Consider the following 23,153-nt stretch of genomic DNA (forward strand, 5'->3'; position numbering starts at 1 on the left):
TTGGCTCGCATGTCCACAGGAGCCTTGACTACCGACTGGCAGCGTTTTCTGACCATGTGCAAAAAGTGTTGCCAGGGCCCCTTTAAAACAAAAAAGAATCAAGAACTACCCCACCCTTTTTTTCTAGTAACCACCTCCCCTCAAATGAGTGGCTGGATTCACATGTGGTTGCAACTGTCATTCTCACATACAGCCCCTGGCAAATTGTTTCTCGTGGCCACTGTGCAATTATGCCACAATGAATTGTTAAAAGAGTATTAGAGTGAACTCCTCATCCTTGCTGAACACACAAAACACAGAGGTGGGCTGAAAAAGTTCCTGTCATACAGTCAGTCAACTTAGAAAGGTTTAACAAAATTCGTTGCTGGGCTAGTTTGTTGCTAATCTTAAATACTGGATGGCATGAATTTGACACAAGACAGAGAAAGAACGCTCAACACTAGTGCTTGTTCTGTGCATCAGTGTTCTTTTTCTGTCCTGTGTCGAATCTGCGCCATCCAGTATTTAAGATTAGAAATGCTTGTGATTGGTAGATAAAGAAAACTCTGAACTTTTCATTCTTCCAAAACATCACAGCAACACGAATTTACCTTCTGTGGCTTCGAGCATTTCACTGTGCGACCACACTTTCTGGGCCAGGAGCATGTAAGTGTAGTAGACTGCATGCTGATGAGGTTGCTCAGCACTGAAGTTCTTGAGACCACGGATGTACTGCACCACAAAGTGTTCTTTGAATTACATTCAATAGGTAATAAGCTCAACATAAAAATTCGATATGGCCAGGCCACAATGTAAGTGCCTCAAAATGAGCTACCTATGAGCATACTTATAAACACAGACAGCCCTCGAGCAACAGCATGCATCTAGAGGATGATGTGCCCTTCTTTGTAAGGGCCATCTGTCATTCACACAAGCACATTGCATGAGTGTGTTGTGCATTCTTTGGTGAAACATTCATTTAAATAAGCAATAAACTTGATTCTTGGTGTGTGCTCTGTCTTGTCACCCTTCTTTACGTTGTTCAATGTTTTTTTGTGCAATAAGGTGGTTTTCCTTGTCTGAAGTAGTGCTCGACCAGTATTAGGGGATATTCAAAATTTAGAGCGCCATCTGCCAAAAAGTCCATGAGCTCAATCCGCCATGTTTTGTTGGGCACGAAAACGAAACTAGTCGCATATCGCAGCCTTTCAGGTGCTAGCTACTGGTTTTTTATCTTCGTTCTGCGATGACTTCCCAATGCTTCGTGCGCTGTTCAGGCAACGATGGAGCTCTGACAATGCCGGGAACAAGGTAACACTAAATTTAATCGAACTTATCAGTTACCTGAATGAAGAAAAAGAAAGTACCAACACGAACTTGCTTCATCAACAAGATCGGCACTGTGCTTTTCTTCTGAAATGACCAGCGTGCGCAAAAGCGCTCTTCAACCTCAGTTTTTATTTCTCCGTGCAGTTTAGTTGCTCGCCTACAACATAAGCTAGACTTGCAGAACAATATTACAATATATGCACTTTAAAACAGACGGCCGACGTCGCACACGCATGAGAGAGCATGAATGATCAACATCAGCTTGTCGGTGTTGCAGATCGACGAAAGCAATGATTTACTTATATAAACGTGTGTAAGCAGTGCCACAGACGCTGCTGCACGCGCCCGCAGAAAATCAGTGCCGCCACACGAGACTTGATTGGCGCAAAGATCCCAACAGGCAACTCTTTGCAAGCTTAGTTTTAGTGTGCACTGAAGTACGTAGTCCACATGAGGCGTCTGCCCTTCGCTTTACACCCCTTTATCCCTCCCCTTTAATTCTTATTTTGCTTTCTTCGGTCAGCGTGTGCTGCGAACACAGAGTTAAGAGTTTCGGAGCTGTACAGTAGATGGAACTGTTTGTTCGGTAGATCATCACACTCATCTTTCTGCTGATCAAGGGTCCTCGTATGCTGTCCACAATAGCGCACGGTAGTGCAACGCTGCCGTGGGATGCGAAAGCAAAGAGCGCAATATTTTAAAAAGATATGTCAATGAATGCACATGTATAACGTTCAAGAAAACCAGAATGACAATACTAAATCCGCGTGATAGATTACTACCACACAACATTATAAACAAACAATGTGCAGTAAAAGAGCATTACTTGGGCCGCTCTCTTTGTATACAGCTGAAACACGTAATCAGTATTTTTCTTTGGTTTGCGACGCACCGCTTATGCACATGTTTGTGCCTTGCATATTTCAAAAAGAACTATGACACACGCTATTGTGAAGGGTATAGAGATACCTGTGGCTAAAGAAATGAGCCGAGGAAAGCAGCACAGCATTGCGCAGGTCGCGCAGAAACGTGGTGTCAATATCTGACAAGTGTTTATAACGCGTGTATATAATCGCAGTGGGAAATACAGTGGAGATGTATTGCAGTGCAAGCTTACCTTAGAAGTTTGACAGTCGCATATCCTCTGCAACGAACACGTTCCTTGAATGCCTACCTCAAATCGGAAGCGCATGCCACTAGAGAACAGCAGCTCAGCTTTGCGAAGCGGTGCACCTCATGCAGCTGCCATCCGGGTGAGTTTTTAAGCACGCAGAACTCCGACATTGTGTTCTCGTCGATTTGTGGTAGCACAGTGAGATCCTCCAACCATTTGGCTCTAGGTGTCGAAGAAAACAGCCGCATTTTCGTGCCCTCAAAGCTCCACCAACGACTGCTGCTCAACCTCTCCATGGCCTTTCCTTGTGGAGCCGCTAGCAGACAATTCCGCGACAGCACCCAACAAAAAATGGTTGAAGCGCCCAGTGTTGCCGGAGCACCAAGCATTATGAATATCCCCTATTGCTGCTAGCCATATCCAATTCACTACTTAATAACATAATTAACTGGACAAAGCTACAAATTTACCGCAAATGTATAGTTTGCTCAAAACAAGTACCACTCACAGATTCCTTGAGAATGTCAAAGCGCTGCTGGTCAACCACAAAGTTTGTCAACTTGTCCATAATCTTGGACAAAAGTACATGCTGTTTATCATTGTAGCCCCTAATACTCAGCTGAAAAAAAAAAAGAAAAAAGTGCAGCAATCAATAACCAAACAACAGGTTCCATTGCAACAATGTTGTCAAGATACGACTTCCTGAAAACATTAGCATGGACACACATGAACTGCGACCGACATGACTAAAGCTCCTGGCTAAACATTCTTTCACTTACATTTTAACATAAGGTCATTTTCTGCACAGCCATTTTTATATTTTTGCACTCACTCCACAGGAGGATCAAAAAGAACAATGGTAATTATGGCTCCATAAAATTTGCACAACTGATAAACCGGCTCTTCAAGAACCATTAATGGGCTTCACACTATTATCATGACCTATTACACATAGTGTGCTGCTTTGAGTTAATGAAGTAGCAATATTATTTCACAATGTCCAAAACAAGTATTTGCAACACTCATTCTACAATATAATTAAAATTACCAGACAATAACAATAACAAAAAACATTATGCATTCTTTGATGACATTAACATCTTCCATTATGTTTTAGCGACCACTTCCAATTTTGATAAAAGCATTTCATTTTGCTATCAGAGTTCATTGTAGTACTTGCGCGAAAACAAACGGGGACGAAGAAAGGAGACACACGGACAAGCGCAATCTAACAACTGATTTATTTTTGAAAAAAGCGTTTGCTTAAAAGCCCAACGTGATCTGCGCGCTTCCGCCAGAGAGCAGACACCATCCGCGCATACAACAATCAATAGACCACAATTCCCGAGATCATCGCGTCCACACACACAGACGAAGCACCTACATCGACAAAATGAAAAGGGAACGTCATTAAAGATACGCGGACAGCAGCGAAATCTCCTTATCTAATAAAGCAACAGACGGATGGCTGATGCACTTGTCTTCTAGTCTATTGATCCAAAGCGCCTCAACTATTTCCCTCGCAGTCTTGTTCCGGTGTTTGAACAGAATGCCAGTGCCTCCAGGCTGAGGTATGCAGCCACATTCTTTACAGTGCATGGCCATATGCGTACTAGGGCGACCTTTAAGGCTGGACAAATGCTCCCTTAGTCTAGTGTTGCAGCAACGTCCAGTCTGTCCCACGTACGCATGACCACACGTCAAATGAATGTTATACACCGCATTAGTCGCGCATTCCACAAACTGGTTCTTGCTCGGATGTTTGATATTGCATTCTATTTTTGTTCGTTCCTTGCATTCGAACATCTTTTTCACCTTGGCACACACCTTTCCTATTTTGTTATGGGCTGAAAACACCACTTTCACTCCATAGTTTTCGGCTACCTTTTTAAGTCGGTGTGACAGGCCGTGTACATACGGAATGACTGAAACCCTAGAAAATGGTTCATTTTTTCTGGGGTTAGCACCGCTTAAGTCATCTTCCTGTTTTAATGTTGATGTCATCCCCAGAAAAAATGAACCATTTTCTAAGGTTTCAGTGGTGTTTTCAGCCCAAAGTGGTGTTTTCAGCCCATAACAAAATAGGAAAGGTGTGTGCCAAGGTGAAAAAGATGTTCGAATGCAAGGAATGAACAAAAATAGAATGCAATATCAAACATCCGAGCAAGAACCAGTTTCTGGAATGCGCGACTAATGCGGTGTATAACATTCATTTGACGTGTGGTCATGCGTACGTGGGGCAGACTGGACGTTGCTGCAACACTAGACTAAGGGAGCATTTGTCCAGCCTTAAAGGTCGCCCTAGTAGGCATATGGCCATGCACTGTAAAGAATGTGGCTGCATACCTCAGCCTGGAGGCACTGGCATTCTGTTCAAACACCGGAACAAGACTGCGAGGGAAATAGTTGAGGCGCTTTGGATCAATAGACTAGAAGACAAGTGCATCAGCCATCCGTCTGTTGCTTTATTAGATAAGGAGATTTCGCTGCTGTCCGCGTATCTTTAATGACGTTCCCTTTTCATTTTGTCGATGTAGGTGCTTCGTCTGTGTGTGTGGACGCGATGATCTCGGGAATTGTGGTCTATTGATTGTTGTATGCGCGGATGGTGTCTGCTCTCTGGCGGAAGCGCGCAGATCACGTTGGGCTTTTAAAGCAAACGCTTTTTTCAAAAATAAATCAGTTGTTAGATTGCGCTTGTCCGTGTGTCTCCTTTCTTCGTCCCCGTTTGTTTTCGCGTAAGTACTACAATGAATTCGTTCCAACTAGGCCGGCTAGCAGTTTTGCTATCAGAGTGCCAAAGAAAATTAAACTTTAGATTTGGCAGGAAAAAATGTATATTGGAAATAAATACAGAAGCACTCGGTCCCTTGAAAGAGCTTTTTGCACACTTTGCCAAATCCACATCTTGATTAGCCCCCAAAGACAACACCCTGTGGTTGCTGCCCTAAAAATATTGAGCAATAGACTGCAGGTTAATGAAGTTGATTTGAACTAGTTACCACTGAATACCACCACTATGATATGTGGAAAAGCATCAACAATGAAACATTGCAGAATATCGGCACAAGTCCAGATTTATTAAGACGAAAGCTTTATATGTCTCATGAGGCAAAAAATCCGGCATCAGGCATTGGTAACGCAAACGGTACCAAGATTATGCCACATGACGTCATCGGTGACATCACCAATAATATCACAGATTGCCAGATTTTGTGATGTCATCAATGACAACATCACATAACATTTTCACTTGGTCAAAAGTGGGCAAACTCCACGAGCTGCAGAAAGCTTCAGGTGGGGAGGAACAATGTATAATCAAGTAAGAATGTCAAAGTAATTTACAGAGTATCTTGTGAAAGAAAAGGCTTTTGCCTATGCTCTCCCTAGCATAAGCTAAAGCAGGGGTCTCACACACGCAGCCCGCAAACCTCTCGCTTGCGGCCCTCGGCCCACACATGACTGTCTTCATCTGACATTTCGTAATCTTCTTATTAAGTATGAGCGTGAGGTACACAGGCATGACTGGTCTAACGCATTGTTTTTGTGAGGCACCCCCTGCGGACACCATGTGTTGATACGTATCCATGAAACAACATCTCAGTATTTCAGAACGAACGTCCAGATTGGAGTCATTTTGAAGATCAGTGTCGACATGTTGTTGGAATCCTGGTTCCAAATCTCCTTCAGGAATGACCCGTATATGAGATATGGGAATATGTACACGCTGCCAATTTGTACAAACTCGGCTTGATGACCTTCCCGTCTGTCCACATCGACACATCTGAGACTTTCCTATTTGTGGCACTTATTTCAGCACTGAGCCTCTCTGCATACATTGTCCTGGACTGCTTGACACTCCTGATCAGTTCTGCAGCTAGTGGAATTTTTGTGCCATCACCACTGTAGCCAGTTTGACTTTTTATTTCCCATATTCCACTGATACTTGCAATAAGTGAGCTGCACGCCCCAAGAAGGTTCTTGTTGTCAAACCTTCTTTTGGAAGAGTGTGCACTGATCAGGGCTAGTGAATCCACCCTGAAAGTGGTCCACCTAAAGAAGTGTCCCAACTACACTGCAAGTCTCGCCGGCGTGGCAATCACAAGACACTATCTACCTCCATGCATTGGCTGATGAACGAACTTGAGAGAGTGGGATTAGCACCTGTTTTGACAAACTCTCCTCTACTCCACCTCAATTCCGTGGAGTTCAGGAAACTGCTGCTCTTCATCTCGAGTATCGAGTGGCATAAGGAGAAACAGGTAAGTACTATTAAGATCTTGCCACAGAGAAACTTGTGCTCATGTGAAATGTTATCTATCGACAACTCCGAATGAGGCACGTGCGTGTGTATGGCCCTCTTGCGTTTGCCTCCAATCATATCAGAAAGGTTGCGGCTGCACGCAGCTCTAAGCATGCTTGGTTGCTTTCCACAAAACGGAGAATCCGCTTGCGCTGTGATTCATAGAGATAAGTGTACTAAACAGTAATGTAAATGTGCACAGGCTTGTCATGTCAACTGTGGCCCGTTTCTAGATGCTAACATACAATGAATGAAGTTGCATGGTTGCACGCATTTCTTGGAGCAAAAATATGTGTATTAGACGCAAGCACGCGCTAAAGCCCATTTGATGCTTCAATTCGACACAAGATGGTTCGTAACCTTCTACAAAAGCAGCGCGCTCGGCCCCCGTGGCTTCCATGTAGGCGGCCATAGCAGATGACGTCGGTAGTCGGGGCATTGTCTAAGGCATTATGAGGAGCGTAATATTTTTTCAGAGCAGCTATTTAGCACTTCGTATGGTCAGTGACAAAGCCGCCGCAGTATTTTACTGTCTTCGTCAAAGTGAAGTGCAGCAATAATAACAAAGCAGACGCGAAAGCGGCTGCGGGCTGAGCGGGAGAGGGCTGGCGGAGCAATCCAACCTTGCACGTCACAGGGATGCCTCCGCATGGCGGCGCCACGGTATGTCCTCGAGCCCTATACTATTCTCGGCTTAAGAGCACAGAAGCTTGGGCGAGATTGTAAGCAAGACATGATAAAATAACTGCACAGCGCCAAAGAATGTGGACATACATATTGACACGTGCATACAGTGTCTGTTGTGCGAGGCAGTTTTGCTATTTGTGCGTGGCGGAGTTTTTGGCGGCTAGTAGAAGAGGACAACGACGTTCAGCTCGATTGTAACTGACGTGCTGAAAGCCGGGCTGTTATTGACTTTCGTTTTTATTACCGTGACAAACTGGTGGAGGTGCGGGGTACGACCCTTTTGCGCTGTTTCAACCTCAAGACGAGTTCCTACCACCATTTCCACGATCCCGCGGACAACCGGCCACTTCGGCACAGCCGTCGCTTGCTAGGACTACCTCCCGAGTTCGGCCCATTGAGCTCAACAAGAATGTCCACCAAAACGGCAAGTCAGACGCAAGAGAGCAACGTAGACCGCCTGACTGCCATCCCGAGTGGCGCTTTTACAATCCCGACCAACTCCAGCCGACGACTGCAACGCCGCGGCGCGTCACGGCACGAACTATTATGAGCAGCGCAGAGCTAGGGGCTTTTTTGACGACCACGCGTGGCCTAGGCACTAAAATGCGCGAACGTCCCTAGCCATTTTAGTCCCTAGCAGTGGCTGGAGCGGGGAGCGATTGTAAACGCCATGGTTGCGCTGTGTGTGTTGTGCACCAGTTTGTATTTTTGTAATATTGGCGCCTCCTGCGAATATGATGATACATGAGTGTTGGCTGTTTCGTGCAAGTGGTAGTGTTGAATGCGCGCTGACGACGGGTACTTGCTGCTGTGTGGTTGCTTTTAAGTGCGATCAGGACTGATTGCAGTATGGTTGCAATTTGAGTGGCGGTATTTGTTACAGATTACTTTGGACCGTGCAGCAGGGACAGGTGTCACACGAGCACTTTTTGAATCACTGGCGGCGTGAGGAGCGCTTGGGTACAGCAGTGTTGTGTGTGTACGCCGATGAGCTTTGCACTAGGTGTGGAAGCTTGCGCCGTTCATGAAAGAGCAAAATGTGAGGATATCCTGCGCTCATGGTTGCATGTGCGCACCGTACTTCTACAGCACATCTTGTTTGCATACTCTGACAGTACATCTTGTCGGGTGTGAAATCTCAGCTAAGGCTTCTTGCGTTGTCGCAGTTAACAACTGCAGTTTTTTTTTTTCTCAAAGGTTGCATTAGTAACAGGACCGAGGCAGTTGTGCGGCCTTGGCACTTCTATCTTCTTGCTCTGGAATATTGCAACTTTGACCAGCAACATTAATGCTTGCCTAAAAGCCCTAAATTATTGTGGCGCAGTACTAGTACTTCGTTTACGGTGCTTCAAAGAAAGTTATTTACAAATAGATAATTTTATTGAAATGCGCTGGTGTTCTCTTTTACCGTGTGCTGGAGCCTTCCGTAGTGGTTATAACTCATCTAAGTGCAATATTTACAATATTTAGCATCGATGTTCTACTTCGTTACACATACACCCAGACTAACCATATCTATCCATTTTTGTGTGTCTGGGCATTCTGTTGGTTTAACCACTGTGGAGCATGTTGGTTTAACCACTGTGGAGGTCTGAATGAGGAGGTGCCATTGCAGCATCTAGTGCAGGATGCAATACAAACACTGAGCAAGACTGTGGCAATCGTGTTATTTTAGTCTGCCTTTGTGTTACGTCCTGTGCTAGATTCTGAAGCATTAATAGGCCATGCTCCCAAATGCAATGTTTGTGAACTGTTGCTGAAGACAGAATGACCCGCATTAGGATTGACCAGTCCAACATTTTTGCATTTCTTACTTGATAATGGGATACAATGCCAATGGTCACATTTGCACATTTTTCTCCAGGGCCTTACAGGGCTATTGAATGAGAGATTAGCTGCTTTTTCAGCACTCCTCTCGCAGACGCACAGGAAAGTGCATGTCAGGTGGCCATGTAATATAATACACAGGAAAAGCTTTTGGGAATGCCATAGTGCACCATATTTCATCTAATGTCACTTCCTGTATCAAATATGTTTGTTTGCAACAGCCATTATTCAGACTGACTGCATTTTCTTTATCAAGTAGCCATATTCTGAGATGTGTACTTCTGTATGCCAGCTATACTGCATTGAATTTGCTTTCAGACTGAGAAAATCATTTCCTAGGTGGCTTAATTGTCATATTTCACTGGACTCCCCCTTTTTCCCTAACCATTAAATAAGCTAAGCCACAACAGTTTTGTATTGTGGCACTGCCTGGTGCTGTATGCGGGCGTATTGTTGATGCACTTTTATATCGCAACTGCATGACTCATGCTCAAGTGACAGGGTAAATTTGTATGTAGTGGGTGAGGTGCCAAATTTCAATGAATGCTACGTTCTGGTGCGGTAATAATTCGTTCTGTGAGACTTGATAACTTTCCACAAGGCATGTGGCAAAATGGTCTGCAATGCACTTACTTTGCGGGCAACTGAGCTTGTCCATTTATTGATATACTAGTTGTAGGAACACTGACTCTATGCATAGACATGTAACCATTGAAACACACAATGGTGTCCAAGTGTGCGCAAACATTCACTTCTCAATGCTAGCTAGTACTGAACACAGGCTTGAATAAATGGCACACAGTGCAGCAGCTCCTGGAAGTACATACAGGTATACACAGAAAGCATATTTATTTACCAAAGTAATTCATGAAGCAAGAGTGCATATAGGACTGCTATTATGTTTGTATAACTTTATCTGCCACCAAGAGATCCCTGTGACAATGGACAACATTCTGTTAGAATCACTATACTAACACATGGTTTAAAATTTGAGGCACACTGCATTTAGATAAAAAAAAAATCAAACAAATCTTATTTATCTATCGCTCATTCAACACAATTGTTTCTTTACAACACCTGTCATACAGAGTGGTGCTACATGGAAACTGTACATGCAATTACATAGTGGGTGCCAACTGCATAGCAACTCTCTCAGATGAGTTGGTGCTCTGTACTCGTGCAGCAACTACCAACTTCACCTACCCCTGTACAGTATGTGAAGTTTCATCTGTTTTTAGCTCACAAGTACTTGGGTTGCATTTTACCCATGAACTTCGAGAACATTCAGTTTTACGGTTTTTAGACCTTAAGATATTCTGCAAAGGACATGCTTGCTGGGGCTACTACTCGAGGGCTAAGAAAGGATTGCTTCCCTTTGATTCAGCACATTTTAAGACAAATAAGAGAGCTACAGCTTTGATGTGCCTGGAATCTGCTCTAAAAAAATCGTGCCCACATCAAATGGTGCCCAATTTTGAGAACCACATATGCAGTCTTTCGGCTGCAGGGTTCCCCAACTCAGTCTTGACTGCTCTTCCTGAAACCCTCCGCTAAAAATTGAAACGTGGAACAGGATGCGCAACTGCGAAGGATCACCAGAAGACACTTAGGCCAGAGGTTGTACAATACGTTCATATAGTTTCCCACTATCTTAAGAAGATGGGAAGTAGGCACGGTGCCACAATTTGTTTGTCTACTCCCAATAAGGTGGGAAAGCTGTGGCCATGCATTTGCAACACCAGTAAATGTGGATGCTGGAGGAACCACAAAACGCTGTTGGTCAAGTGTTCCACAGGAGTGGCATATTGCATTCCCATGTCATGTAGGATGTTCTACGTTGGCGGAACTGGGCGCTTTGTCAATCACCATTTGGGGGAACACGCATAAAAATTGCAAAAGGTAGATTACAAGTACGCACATTTAGTTGCTCATGTCAGCAAAATGTGTGGCCCGGTTTAAAGGGACGACGGTTTGCGATAGGAGTGAAGGCAGCACTGCACGTATCAGTTTAGAAGCCTATCATATTAAGACATTTGATAAGTGCACTAGCACCATCTCTTGCCCTCTTTAATGCTGAGTTTCATCTTCTGGATGCGGCTGTTACATCTTGGATCTCAAAGGAAAATAAAAATAATGTTTTTGTGTGTTAAACCTTGTTCTGCATCCCCCTTTTTTTTGCCCATGCTTCACTCTGGCATATATAAGGTGTGTCATTCTGCCATCAAAGGGGCCCTGCGACACAAATTAAGCGTGTAGTTTTCATTGCTTCTTCTCGAACCATGGAATGCACTGATTTCGATCATTCTTTTTGCATTCACCTCGGTATTCAGCATTACACGCACTACAGCGCTGCAGTTTGCAGATGAAAAGGCGTTCCAGGGCCCCTTCAATCCAGTTGTAGGTCAGCGCTAGTGTGTCCGTGTCGTCTCTAGTGCAGTGGCTCTCAGCCATGGATGATCTGGGAACCCCTTGCAGTGAGAGACAAAGAGTCAGAGTAATAAATTAACACAACATGCAGCTGAAACAGGTGGCTTTTATTTCTCCTTGGCAAAGCATGGTCAGAGTAATGTGCCACGCCGATTCGATGTCAACAGCTTGTTAACAAGCTGTGCTGTCTGCAGCCATCTTCAACCTCTTTTTTAACAATGTTTGTTTTTCAAATATTGAAAGCTAGAGAAAGTGTGCTCGCGCACATATGCCGAAGACAACTGCCACAGAAGCTTTGAAGCCATCTGATAGAGAAGTGGAATTATAGGTTAGCTTTGCCGCAGTGCACAAGTTTTACGCGGCGAAGCATACCACAAATGAAAAGGGGCCGCTGTCGCAGGGAATAGTCACCCCCCAAAAAGTTTTTTTTCATGAGTGCCGCAGACCCGTTGGGGTCCGTGGACATCCAGTTCAGAACCACTGCCCTAGTGGGTGTGTTTGCGCGGTTACTCGTCAACAATGAACCAACCTGCCCAAAAGGAAGTATTGATGTCTCGTTCTGTCTTGGCGATTCGAACATTGCGCGCGTTCTTGCTGTTAAAGGGACACTAAAGGCAAATAACAATTTATGTCAGAGTGAAAGCCCAATGTATGACAACTTCTAAAACGGCAATATTATCAACAGCAGTGCCCTATTTACCGAGAAATTAAGCTAAATGTATCACATGATGAGCGCCACGGGTGGGACATTTTCAAAGTGATCCCGATGACGTATGGAAGTCGGCCTACAATAAATCACTAGTAATCAAACTAGCAGCAGTAAAAAAAGAACCTTCCGAGCATCAAAAGATGTAATAAAATGCTGTTTGATCGTTTCCGCCTGATTCATGGAAAAAAGAACCTCCGTGGCGTTGCCATATGGGGAACGGCGCGCGTGGTTCAAAGGTTCCGTTTTCGCCGAACTGCGCCTCGCCCGGCGCCCTGCTTCGCTCACGCGGTCGCGTCTCAGTGGTAGTTTAGGGATCACGTACTGCCGCGTGTGTTTTGCGCACTCGTGAAAGTCGCTCTGACCGAAAGTTCGACAAAATGCCGCATGCGTGTGATATTGCCGTATGCCCGAATGGTGCACAACGCCAGTGCTGCAGCAATGGAACCGGTGTGTCTTTTCACTGGGTGCCGCGGAATGAACCCTTACGCTCGAAGTGGCTTAGTGTCATGCCATTGCGCCAGTGTGCTGAACAGTCAAAACCTCTGCGTGTGTGCTCGCTGCGGTACTGCGGCAAGCTTCGATGGCTTCGATGGCCGTTGTTGCTACTGTGGGTCCCGCTACTTCCGCTACAGTGGCTAGAATACTAGAAGTGTGATCACCGCCAAGCGGCTGCAATGGGAGGTAGTGACGCCGCCTTGCGATGTTTCCGCTAGGTGGCACGCGCTGTCGTATACACGTCAGGCTCTCAGGCTGCGCACGTTCTTCAATGCTAGAACTCGCCGGTTAGACGTGATTCTTTTGCCTGTTTACGCTGTTCTTTCGTGCTACATTTGCTGGTCGGACAGCCTTGTCGTGTTTACGTTATGTCTTTTGCGGAGTGTGTGCCATGAGCAGACGTCAGAACCACTGTTTTTTGCCCAGATGCTCAACTGGGTACAAATCGTGCAAGCAGAAGCTTTCATTGTTTGGAGTCCCGAAGACGACCATTTGTTCCAGCAGTGGCAGCGTAATATACCAAGAGCAGACGAGCCTTTGGAAAGGAATGCTGCCGTTCCAATCCCCGAGATCCAATCGAAAAGCTATTCGGGATGATTCGTCAGTTATCCGGGTGCAATGATCATCCCACATCGACCCAGTTCCTTACTGCCGTGAATTCCCTTAGCTTTTGCAGTTTGGTAAAAGCACCAGACACGGGCAACTGTGCAGGTGACACACTTACGTCAATAGTTGGAACTGATGAAGTGGCCATCCATGTTGACAATTTACTGGACACTGGAAACCTGGACGAAGATTCAAGTGTACTACAGGCATCGACTCTCCTTTCTGACCCTGTGTATCCTGTGCAAGTCAGTGACGGAAGGCAGGCTATGTGGCACGGAGGAAACTTATGGCAACGAAATGCCAGGACTGTTTTGAGCAGGTGCTCAAATCCCTCGAGAACGCAGATAAGGATCTTGCGTCATTCACAGCATTCTGCGATGTTGGAGGGCTCTTGTACCTGTCACCTGAACTATTTTCATTTGTGGAGGCACTGGAGGACACATTCACATCGTGGTTCAATTATAATAAGCTCTAAAGGGACCAGGGGCGTAGCCAAAAATTTTTTTCGGGGGGGGGGGGGGTGGGGGCGGGGTTCAACCATACTTTATGTATGTTCGTGCGTGCGTTTGTATGTGTGCGTGCCTATATACGCAAGAAAAACTGAAAAATTTCGAGGAGGGGTTTGAACACCCCCCCCCCCCCCCTTGGCTATGCCCCTGAAAGGGACACCATAGTTGAACTTCTTAACTCAATGCAGACCGTACCATCCGTATAGTGTGCGACGCACACAAGCAAGACCTGACGAGCAACATAATCATGTTTTTTGTTCTCACACGGCTTCACTCCTTCACGAAATCTCTAAGTAAACAGAGAAGTTCTGCAAGAGAAAGATCAAAGCACTTCAAGTTTCGAAGGGCGATGTTATGTGCATCACCCTGTAATGTACTAGCTTTCTTCCCTACTTTGATTCCCCCAACTTTAAATAAAATGTGTAAGAAGAGTGAAATGCTCTCCGATTTTCTGTGCAGTTGTTAATTGAAAAATATTTCCACTGTGAATACGCAAGAATACTTAAGTTCTTGAAAATTATCTCATGCAAAACGTTAGGTATACTGTATAACAACATGAAGAAAATTGATATGATTGTCATAGTAGAATTTTTTTTTCGAGCTTCTTGAGGTTGCTTATAACCTTGTGAAATGGCAATCCCCCCAAAATGTTAATCAGTTACATTTCTCAGCATCAAGGAACGATCGCAAGCAGTGGCAAGCTTAGCTGGCCGCGATGTTTGCGAACGATGTAAAGCTTCACTTATGATACTGTGCGTACGGTCATACCATACGGTGATAATGTTTGATAATATCTGCCGCAAATTTCATTTCTTTATGAGGCACTTACGCCCTGCATTATAGTAGAGACACTAATAAAAATTTACGCCGCAAACAAAACCATATGAGCCACAAATCAGCCTTGACATGGCAGCTTCGCTGCAGCGAGCCGAGCGAGCGACGTGTAAGCTACAACCAGCGCCACCTAGACAGCGCCGGTCGAGGCATCGGTGGAGAGCGTCAGTGCAGGCGGCGCGGTCTTCACACTTCCCTATTCTAGCCACTGTACTTCCGCTCTGCTGCTACTAGTGTCGGCGGCCGCGCAGTAAAAGCGGGCAACGTTGGGCACGGCAGCAGTGACGTATGAAAGTCGTATTTTCAGGCGGGAGATTTGAAGCGCGCTAACGCGATGCGGACCATTAAAAACGTGATTTTATTTCAAAATAAGCACTTCCTTGGCGTAAAAGTAGCACTACGAGGTTTCTGGACCGCTATTTCAACAATCAACGTCGACTTAATATTTCCCTTTAGTGTCCCTTTAAATGGAAAAGAGAAAACGATGAAAACAAGAATCTACACGGTGACCAAGGCACAGACCAGTTTGCTTTTAATGATGGGAGTTCAACAAAACAGCGCACAATGCATTCGCACTGACTTTCCAGGCGAAATTAACCGACCAAGCACAAATGATTGGAAGCAGCGACGCAATAACCCGTCTGCGGCTACAGCCTGTTGCCACACTACAGCCTGCTGAACGGCAAGGGCGATTGCGGATCGTGTTTGCCGCAGAACACTCTAACAAAATTTACTTACATAATTGGCATGTATGTACAGTACGTACTCGTCCGTAAACAACTGGAAGCTGCCGACGCAGTCGCTTGCCGTTTGCAGTCGTTTACACGTTGCGAAAAGAAGCCTCGATACAGGGCATAACGACACCGGCTGGTTATCTCATAGCAATGAGAGTTCACAAAAGAAGCACACATCGCGTTCATACCGGCTTTGCCATCGAAATGACCGCATGCTCGTGTGCATGGCAGATGGATGCGTAACAAATGGCAAACACCTCCTCACACGCAACAACATCGAATGATGACGGGCCCGACAGCGACCGAGCTTTTTTCCGACGTACGTATGTTCCACGGAGAAAGGAATGTTGATATCCGAGGATTCCTCTTCCACACAACACGGGACAACACCTACCGCGTGCTTTCGGTTTTCGCCCTGACTTGTGTCGCCTTCAAACGGGCTTCAGATGAAAAAACAAACAGAAAAAAAGCTGCCGTGACGTGTATTGGCCTCGAGGCCCACCACTGGAAACACCGGCGCCACCATCGGCGTGACGTGCTTGGCAGGATCACGTGGTCTCAGCGGCCGCGTCGGCTGCTTGTGGGGCACTGCCGCACGCTTTGAAAACGAGTTTCAAGTCCCACATGCGCTGCGGTCTGTTCAAATTCGAAAGTTTTCTCTCATTTTCTACTTAACTGAAACCACTGTTATAGAGTGGCTGCCTCCGAAGACGACGAACATGGGGCTCTACCGCTCGGTGCCGCAGTGCCGCGCTTACGCAAAGGAGCCCAGTGTCAGCCTGCACTGGTAACCGCGGGACAAGAAACAGCGTGAAGCATGGGTTGTAAAGCTAAGAACCGGCAAGTAGCCATCCGCTACGAGTCTTGTGTGCAACAAGCACTTCCGCGACGAAGACTTTTGTTACTGCGTCGGGCCTGCGACGTTCGGTGAGTAGCAGACAGCGCGCACTGAGACAATGGCTCGCGCGCGCTTCCCGCCGGCAAATGATGCTTATCTGCCACAGGATGGTAAAAGCGCTACCTTTTACCACGTGTGATGCCATCTCAGAACCCTCCAATGCGACCTCTTTATCGTCGGCCCCATGCTCAGCGTCCACAAAACCGGCTGCAGATGCGCAAGTCGTTGTTTAGATACGTTGAATTAAAAAACACACAGGGTCCCTTATGCATTCGTTAAAGATGAATAGAAGGCGAAAGCCATCTTCTTATTGTCAGTCGATGTACTGATTCTCCCGCGACCCCCTCCAAAAGTGTTCTGCACCTAACGCGGTTTTGCACGGCCTCCGTGACCGATCACGGAGGCAATGCAAAGCAACCATGATGTGTGAATACGTCATCATGTGACATCATAATGACGCTACATATTTTAGCGATCTGTGACATCACGATGACGTCATATGGTGACACCATCACGTGACGATTATTTTTTGCATCACTCGTGTTGACGGCGCCGACGCGGGACGCCGACAGGCAACCTTCCCATTTGATGAGGCATGCATTGCTTCATAAGCTACATAAATTCTCATATTTTGCGGCCTAACGTTCACAGCGTGGTGCCAAAACGCGCTCGTAGCAAAAGCGAAACCATCAGTACGAACATACATGCAGAGGCACCGCCAGTCGTCGCGAACCCGTGCGATCGCTGGCTTGAGGCTTCTTTCTGTTATCCTCCGTTTGGTTATACAGGCAGTCTACTCCAACGAGATATTTCACATAGTTTGCACTCAGCGAGTAACTACCTTTCACGCAAGAAGCCGATTCAGGGGTCTCCAACACGGTGACAGCGTGAAGCGGGTGCTCGGTTTTCTGCAAAGTGACAGCGACTGTAGACTATCTTGTGCTTTCAGTTCGTCCAAAATGATTATTTTGACAGTAAAGAACACAGTTCATTTCGAAAGTACTTACAGAAATGCCCTGGAGGGCTTCCGCGAGGTGTTTTTGTAGAGCGCCGACAGCAAAACCTATGGGGAGCGCGCTGGCGGTATCCTGCCTAGCACGCAATCGAGGAGTGTCCGATAGAGGGCGACTCCGTAACTCCTAGAGGCCAATAGTGACGTCAACGCAAAAGTCACGTGACCAGGTGAGGCACTTTAGGGACTAAAACGGCTAGGGACGTTCGCGCATTTTGGTGCCTAGGCCGCGCGCGGTCGTCAGAAAAAGCACCTAGCTTCGCGCGCTCGTAATAGTTCACGCCGTGACAGCGCCGCGACGCTGCAGTCGCCAGCTGGAGTTGGTCGGGATTGTAAAAGCGCTCCCGAGTGTGGTCTATCCAGCACGTATCCCAAAGTCCTTTCATGGCGATGTGTTCGAGGACGTGGACGATTGGCAAGACCACTTCGACCGAGTCGCAGCAGCCAACGAGTGGGACGAAAGAAGAAAACTGCGCTATGTCTACTTCGCCCTCGAAGACTACGCTCGTACTTGGTATGAGAATCATGAGAGTTCTTTGAACACCTGGCAAGAATTCGAACGACAGCTGCGTGAGGCATTCAGGAATCCAGAAAGAAAAGAGAAAGCCAAGCAGGCCCTGGAGAGCCGAATTCAGAAGCCCAACGAAAGCGTGGCTATGTTTGTTGAGGACATGTCGCGCTTGTTCAAACGTGCTGACCCAGAAATGGCTGAGGCAAAGAAAGTCAGTCTTCTAATGCGCGGGGTGAAGGAGCAACTTTTTGCTGGATTCAAGCGCAAGCCCCCATCTACCGTCGCTGAGTTCATCACCGAAGCGATGGCAATGGAACGGGCGCTTCAGCAACGCTTTCTTCAGTACGAGCGCCAAAGTACTGTCACCGCCATGTCATCGTTCACGGGTGGACACGACGTGGCAGCACTCCGGGAGCTTGTGCGGAGCATTGTCCGCGAGGAGCTTGAGAAAGTTCGCCACCCTACTCCTCAGACGACCGCGAATGTTCTTGGGGACATGATTCGTGACGAGATCAGGAACGTGACCCAGCCATTAGTGACAACGCGCGCGGGAGCCCCAGCTCTGACTTATGCCGAAACGCTACGGACTCCTCAACCATCTGTGGGACGTCGCTCACCCTCCGCTCTTCCTGTACTACCACGACAATTCCCTGCTGCGACTGCAACTGCCTATGACTTCGAAGTACCGCGCGAAGTCACCCGGAAGTCCAATGTGTGGCGCACCTCCGATAATAGACTGCTTTGTTACCACTGCGGTGAAGCGGACCACCTCTACCAACAGTGCCATTATCGCAGAATGGGCCTTCAGGGATTCCACCCCAACGCACGTCGACCAAACCATGGTGAGCGCCCACGCGAGATTGAGCAGTACCTGGCTGCTCAGCAGTCATACCCTCTTGCGCCAAGGCACCAGTCACGTTCACCGTCCCCTCGGCGCTTCACCTCACCCAGTCGTTACTTCACGTTCTCTGATGTTTGCCAAAGGTCTCCAAGTCCTCGCCCACGTCAGGAAAACTGAGGACAGCAACCTCTGGGGGTAGGGCCGCTGTTGACCGACCTGACAAACATCCTCCGACGCGACCCAGTAACGACAACGACGCCGATTTATCTGCTACGCCATCTTCTGATAACGACGCACGACTTTCCGCTGATATTGCTGTAATGATCGACAATCGCCAAGTAACCGCTCTCGTGGATACCGGCGCCGACTACTCGGTTATGAGTGGTGAACTCGTGGCTGCTCTTCGAAAGGTGACGACACCATGGAATGGTCCCCAGCTGCGTACGGCGGGTAGTCACCTGGTGACACCGGTTGGTAGATACACTGCCAGAGTGCATATTGGTGACTCAACCTTCATCGGCACTTTTGTCGTACTACAGGAATGCTCGAGGCAGGTCATATTAGGAATGGACTTTCTGAGAGAATATGGGGCTGTCATAAACCTTCGAGAGCTGCTGGTGACATTTTCACGCGACACGAACTCACACGAAAGCAGAATCCCGCACTGTCGCGCTGCGTGTATGCGACGATTCCGTGACGGTGCCGCCCCGTTCCAGTGTGCTGGTTACTGTGGTGAGCGACAGCGACCGAATGGCCCTCGGAATTGTAGAAGGTGATGTATCTGCCCTCCTGTCTCGTCAAGTATGCGTCGCCCGCGGCCTCATGGAACTGACGCAAGAGTCCGCTAAGGTTCTACTGACGAATTTCAGTCAGGAGTACCAGCACTTCATAAAGCAGAGCGTTGTCGCCTACTTTGAGGAAATCAGCGACTTCAGAACCAGCCCATTATTTGCAGAACTATCCTCCGGTCCTCACGACGACAAGCAGTATACAGTCCAGTTAGATGTGAGCTCCAAGCTGTCGACTCCGCAGCAAGATAGTCTTCGCTCTCTTTTGCTTTCATACAGCGACTGCTTCGCCACTACGTTGAAAATCAAGTAGACATCCGTTACCAAGCACAGAATCTTAACCGAACCCACCAAAAGACCCATCCGACAGCACGCCTACCGTGTCTCCCGACGAGAATAGGACGCCATTCGCGAACAAGTTCAACAAATGCTTGCAGACGACATCATCCAGCCGTCTACAAGCCTATGAGGGTCACCAGTTGTGCTAGTTAAAAAGAAAGACGGCACACTGCGTTTCTGCGTAGATTACCGCAAATTGAACAACGTTACAAAGAAAGATGTCTATCCGCTTCCTCGCATCGACGACTCGCTCGACCTCCCTCGAAACGCCAGATACTTTTCATCCATGGACCTGCGCAGTGGTTATTGGCAAATCGAAGTCGATGACCGTGACCAGGAAAAAACTGCGTTTATTACCCCTGATGGGCTTTTTGAATTTAAGGTGCTTCCTTTCGGGCTATGCTCTGCTCCTGCAACTTTTCAAAGAATGATGGACACAGTCTTATCCGGTCTTAAGTGGCAATCATGTCTTGTTTATTTAGACGACATCGTAGTTTTTTCGGAGACCTTCGAGCAGCACCGTCAGCATCTTCGTACAGTACTTAATGCGCTTCGAATGGCTGGTCTTATCACTGAAGCCCGAAAAATGCCACTTCAGATACGAATAGCTCAAATTTCTCGGGCATGTCGTAAGCCGCGATGGAATTCTGCCGGATCCCGAAAAAACGAAAGCCGTTTCTGCCTTCCCAGCTCCTACGAACAAAGGCGAGGTATGTCCTCAGACATGCAGAAGAGCTAGCATCTCTTCTGCACTTTGGAAAAAAGAAAGAAAAGACACTTCAGTGGGCACTTCAGGCAATATTTGTTGTGGCATTGCTGTAATTTCTTTAATTGTTGGTGGCGGCGGCACATGTCAGGAGATGCACATGTGTACTTGGCATTTACTGCGTGCTACCATTTAGTGCATAGTTAATTATGCCACACTGACAGCAGGTACGAATCAACGAGATTTCACTGTATGCCCCTTTCCTTTGCACCAAGTGCCGTTCAAGCATTGCTATCGCAGCTGTCAATATTCACACAGCATAAGTTGGTGTGAATGCGGCACTGCAAGCTGTGCAATGCTGCTGAGCTGCTATCGAGAGATCGCAGACCTTTTGTTTGTACAGCTGCTGATAACGAATCGTGATGACATTCAACCTTTCGAACATTGTACTACTCCGGCCCGGCGTGATCAGCATGGCGCAGCTGATGCATAGCTACAAAAGCCATTACAGCGAGAGGAGATTTTGAAGACATCTGGGAGAATTTCTTCAAGGGCACTCTCCTGGTAGCAGCAGACTCTATTCATTGCAGAGGCAGTTTAATTCACTTGTAAGCATGCAGCGGGCATTTCTTCAAAGCGAAACGGCTTAATTTGTTACAGGAGGGGTTGTTAGTGCTTTGGAATCATAACTGCAGGAAAAAAAAACACTTGTCACTAATGTGCGCATGTTTTGAAGGGCGAGTGCATATACAACAAAATACTAATATAACGACCAATTTTCGCGGCACTTTCGAGATTGTTATAAATGGGTTCAGCTGTATACCCCTCACTGAAGGAATTGAGTCAGTATCGATATCACTCAGAGAAAGCAAACAAAACCACAATATTGAAGCTTACCTATGCTCACTAAAATTAGTCCTTACACCTAATTACTTTTGAATTTGACTCAACCTACTACCTACCAGTTTTTCTGCACTACTATAGGAACCCCTTTCGCACCAATGTACGCCAACATTTTTATGGTACAATTAAAATCAAAGCTTTTGAAAAAAGCCTTGCACCTATCTCTGCTACAGAGACGACATACATGGGAACATGGCATAGGTGCCCTAAACACTTTCATTGACCATTTTAACAAGTTTCACCCTAGTATTAGGTTTACCATGCACAATTCTTACAGTGAAATTAACTTTGCCAACATAACAATGTCTACTGAAACAGGGAAATTAAAGACAACGCTTCGCAGAAAACCAATATAGATACCTAGATTACAGTAGTCATCACCTGCAACACTGCAAGCAAGACATATTTGTCAGACAGGCGAGGTATATAAGGATCTGTAGCGATGACGATAACTACGTTCACCCCTTGAGCAATCTAAAGGCAACCTTAGTTGAATAAAATTACCCGCAAGACACTGAACAAGGCCTACAAGGAAGCATGTAAAGTAGATAGCAAATCAGCACTAGCTAGAAGAGACCCTGAAGCACAGCCCAACCAGCCACTAGCATTTATAATGCAATAATCAAATGCACTCCCAAACAAATAATATTCTCCGTAAGTATGAGCAAGCAATGAGCACCTTGGGAATGTGTTTGCCGAAGCATCAAGGGTCATTTATCACCATAAGAGAAACTTTAAAGGCACTAACACTCCTTTAAAGTTTCTACACCTGCTTCAACACCTTCAAGATGATGTTATAGTTAAAAGCACTGTAAGTGATTATGTCCATCATATAAAATCTACTTTTACCTGCACTCGTTCAAACATTACTTACATGCTCAAATGTTCACTTTGTCACAAGTGGTACATTGGTGAAACAGGACAGCATATTAATGTTAGATTGATGGGCATTGCGCAGACACAGCAAAGAAATTGCCAAAAGCAGCAGCACAGCATTTTAATGTGGTAGGTCACAACTTCGATGAGCTCGAACTTTACATACTTTAATCAAACTTCCAGTTCCCAGGAGACCGAAAATATAGAGTTGTACCTTATTCACAAGTTTAATACACTCCAGCCAGTAGGTGTAAATGTTTCAAAGGGCGCTCTTGAATCTATCCAATATCGTAGGTATACAATGACAGCCAGTGAGACTGAAGACTTATCTACACATTTTCTAACCGTCCTGACCGTGAAATTCTCGTTTAGCTGCTGCTCACTTGGGATCCTTCCTTTTTTCCCCTCAACCCCCCCCCCCCCTCCACTTTCAAGAAGAACAAAGCTCCTATATAGGGCATCTTTCTTTCTCTTATTGATGCGTTTCCCCCTTACTCACACCTATTGACACCCTAGCCTTTCGCAATAGCCTCCACTTTTGTGGCTGGGGTGAGTGTACACAAGGTAGGCAGTTGCTGCCTTGATCAAGACAAGACCACTTATCAAAACTCCAGCGACACTCCATGTTCAAAGGTTTTTCTTCCCCTGAGCCTTGTTTGGTTTTCAACTTCCCATGGGGCACATGTACCCGGCCCAAGCCACTTCACTTGCCAAAGCTCAACTCGT

The 23,153-nt window shown here is 46.4% G+C and overlaps 1 protein-coding gene across 2 annotated transcripts in view; it reads right to left on the reverse strand.

Annotated features, from left to right (window-relative positions):
• LOC119379410 (insulin-degrading enzyme) overlaps positions 1–23,153 on the reverse strand; it is a 439,455-nt gene that overhangs the window by 180,719 nt on the left and 235,583 nt on the right. For both annotated transcript variants that reach the window (XM_049411974.1, XM_037648727.2), the window contains exons 18-19: positions 2,931–3,041; positions 591–711 (exon numbers count right to left, since the gene is read on the reverse strand). In XM_049411974.1, coding sequence (XP_049267931.1) covers positions 591–711; positions 2,931–3,041 — 232 coding nt within the window. The remainder of the gene's footprint in view (positions 1–590; positions 712–2,930; positions 3,042–23,153) is intronic.

Source organism: Rhipicephalus sanguineus, chromosome 1, assembly GCF_013339695.2.
Source record: "Rhipicephalus sanguineus isolate Rsan-2018 chromosome 1, BIME_Rsan_1.4, whole genome shotgun sequence".
Lineage (NCBI taxonomy): Eukaryota > Metazoa > Arthropoda > Arachnida > Ixodida > Ixodidae > Rhipicephalus > Rhipicephalus sanguineus.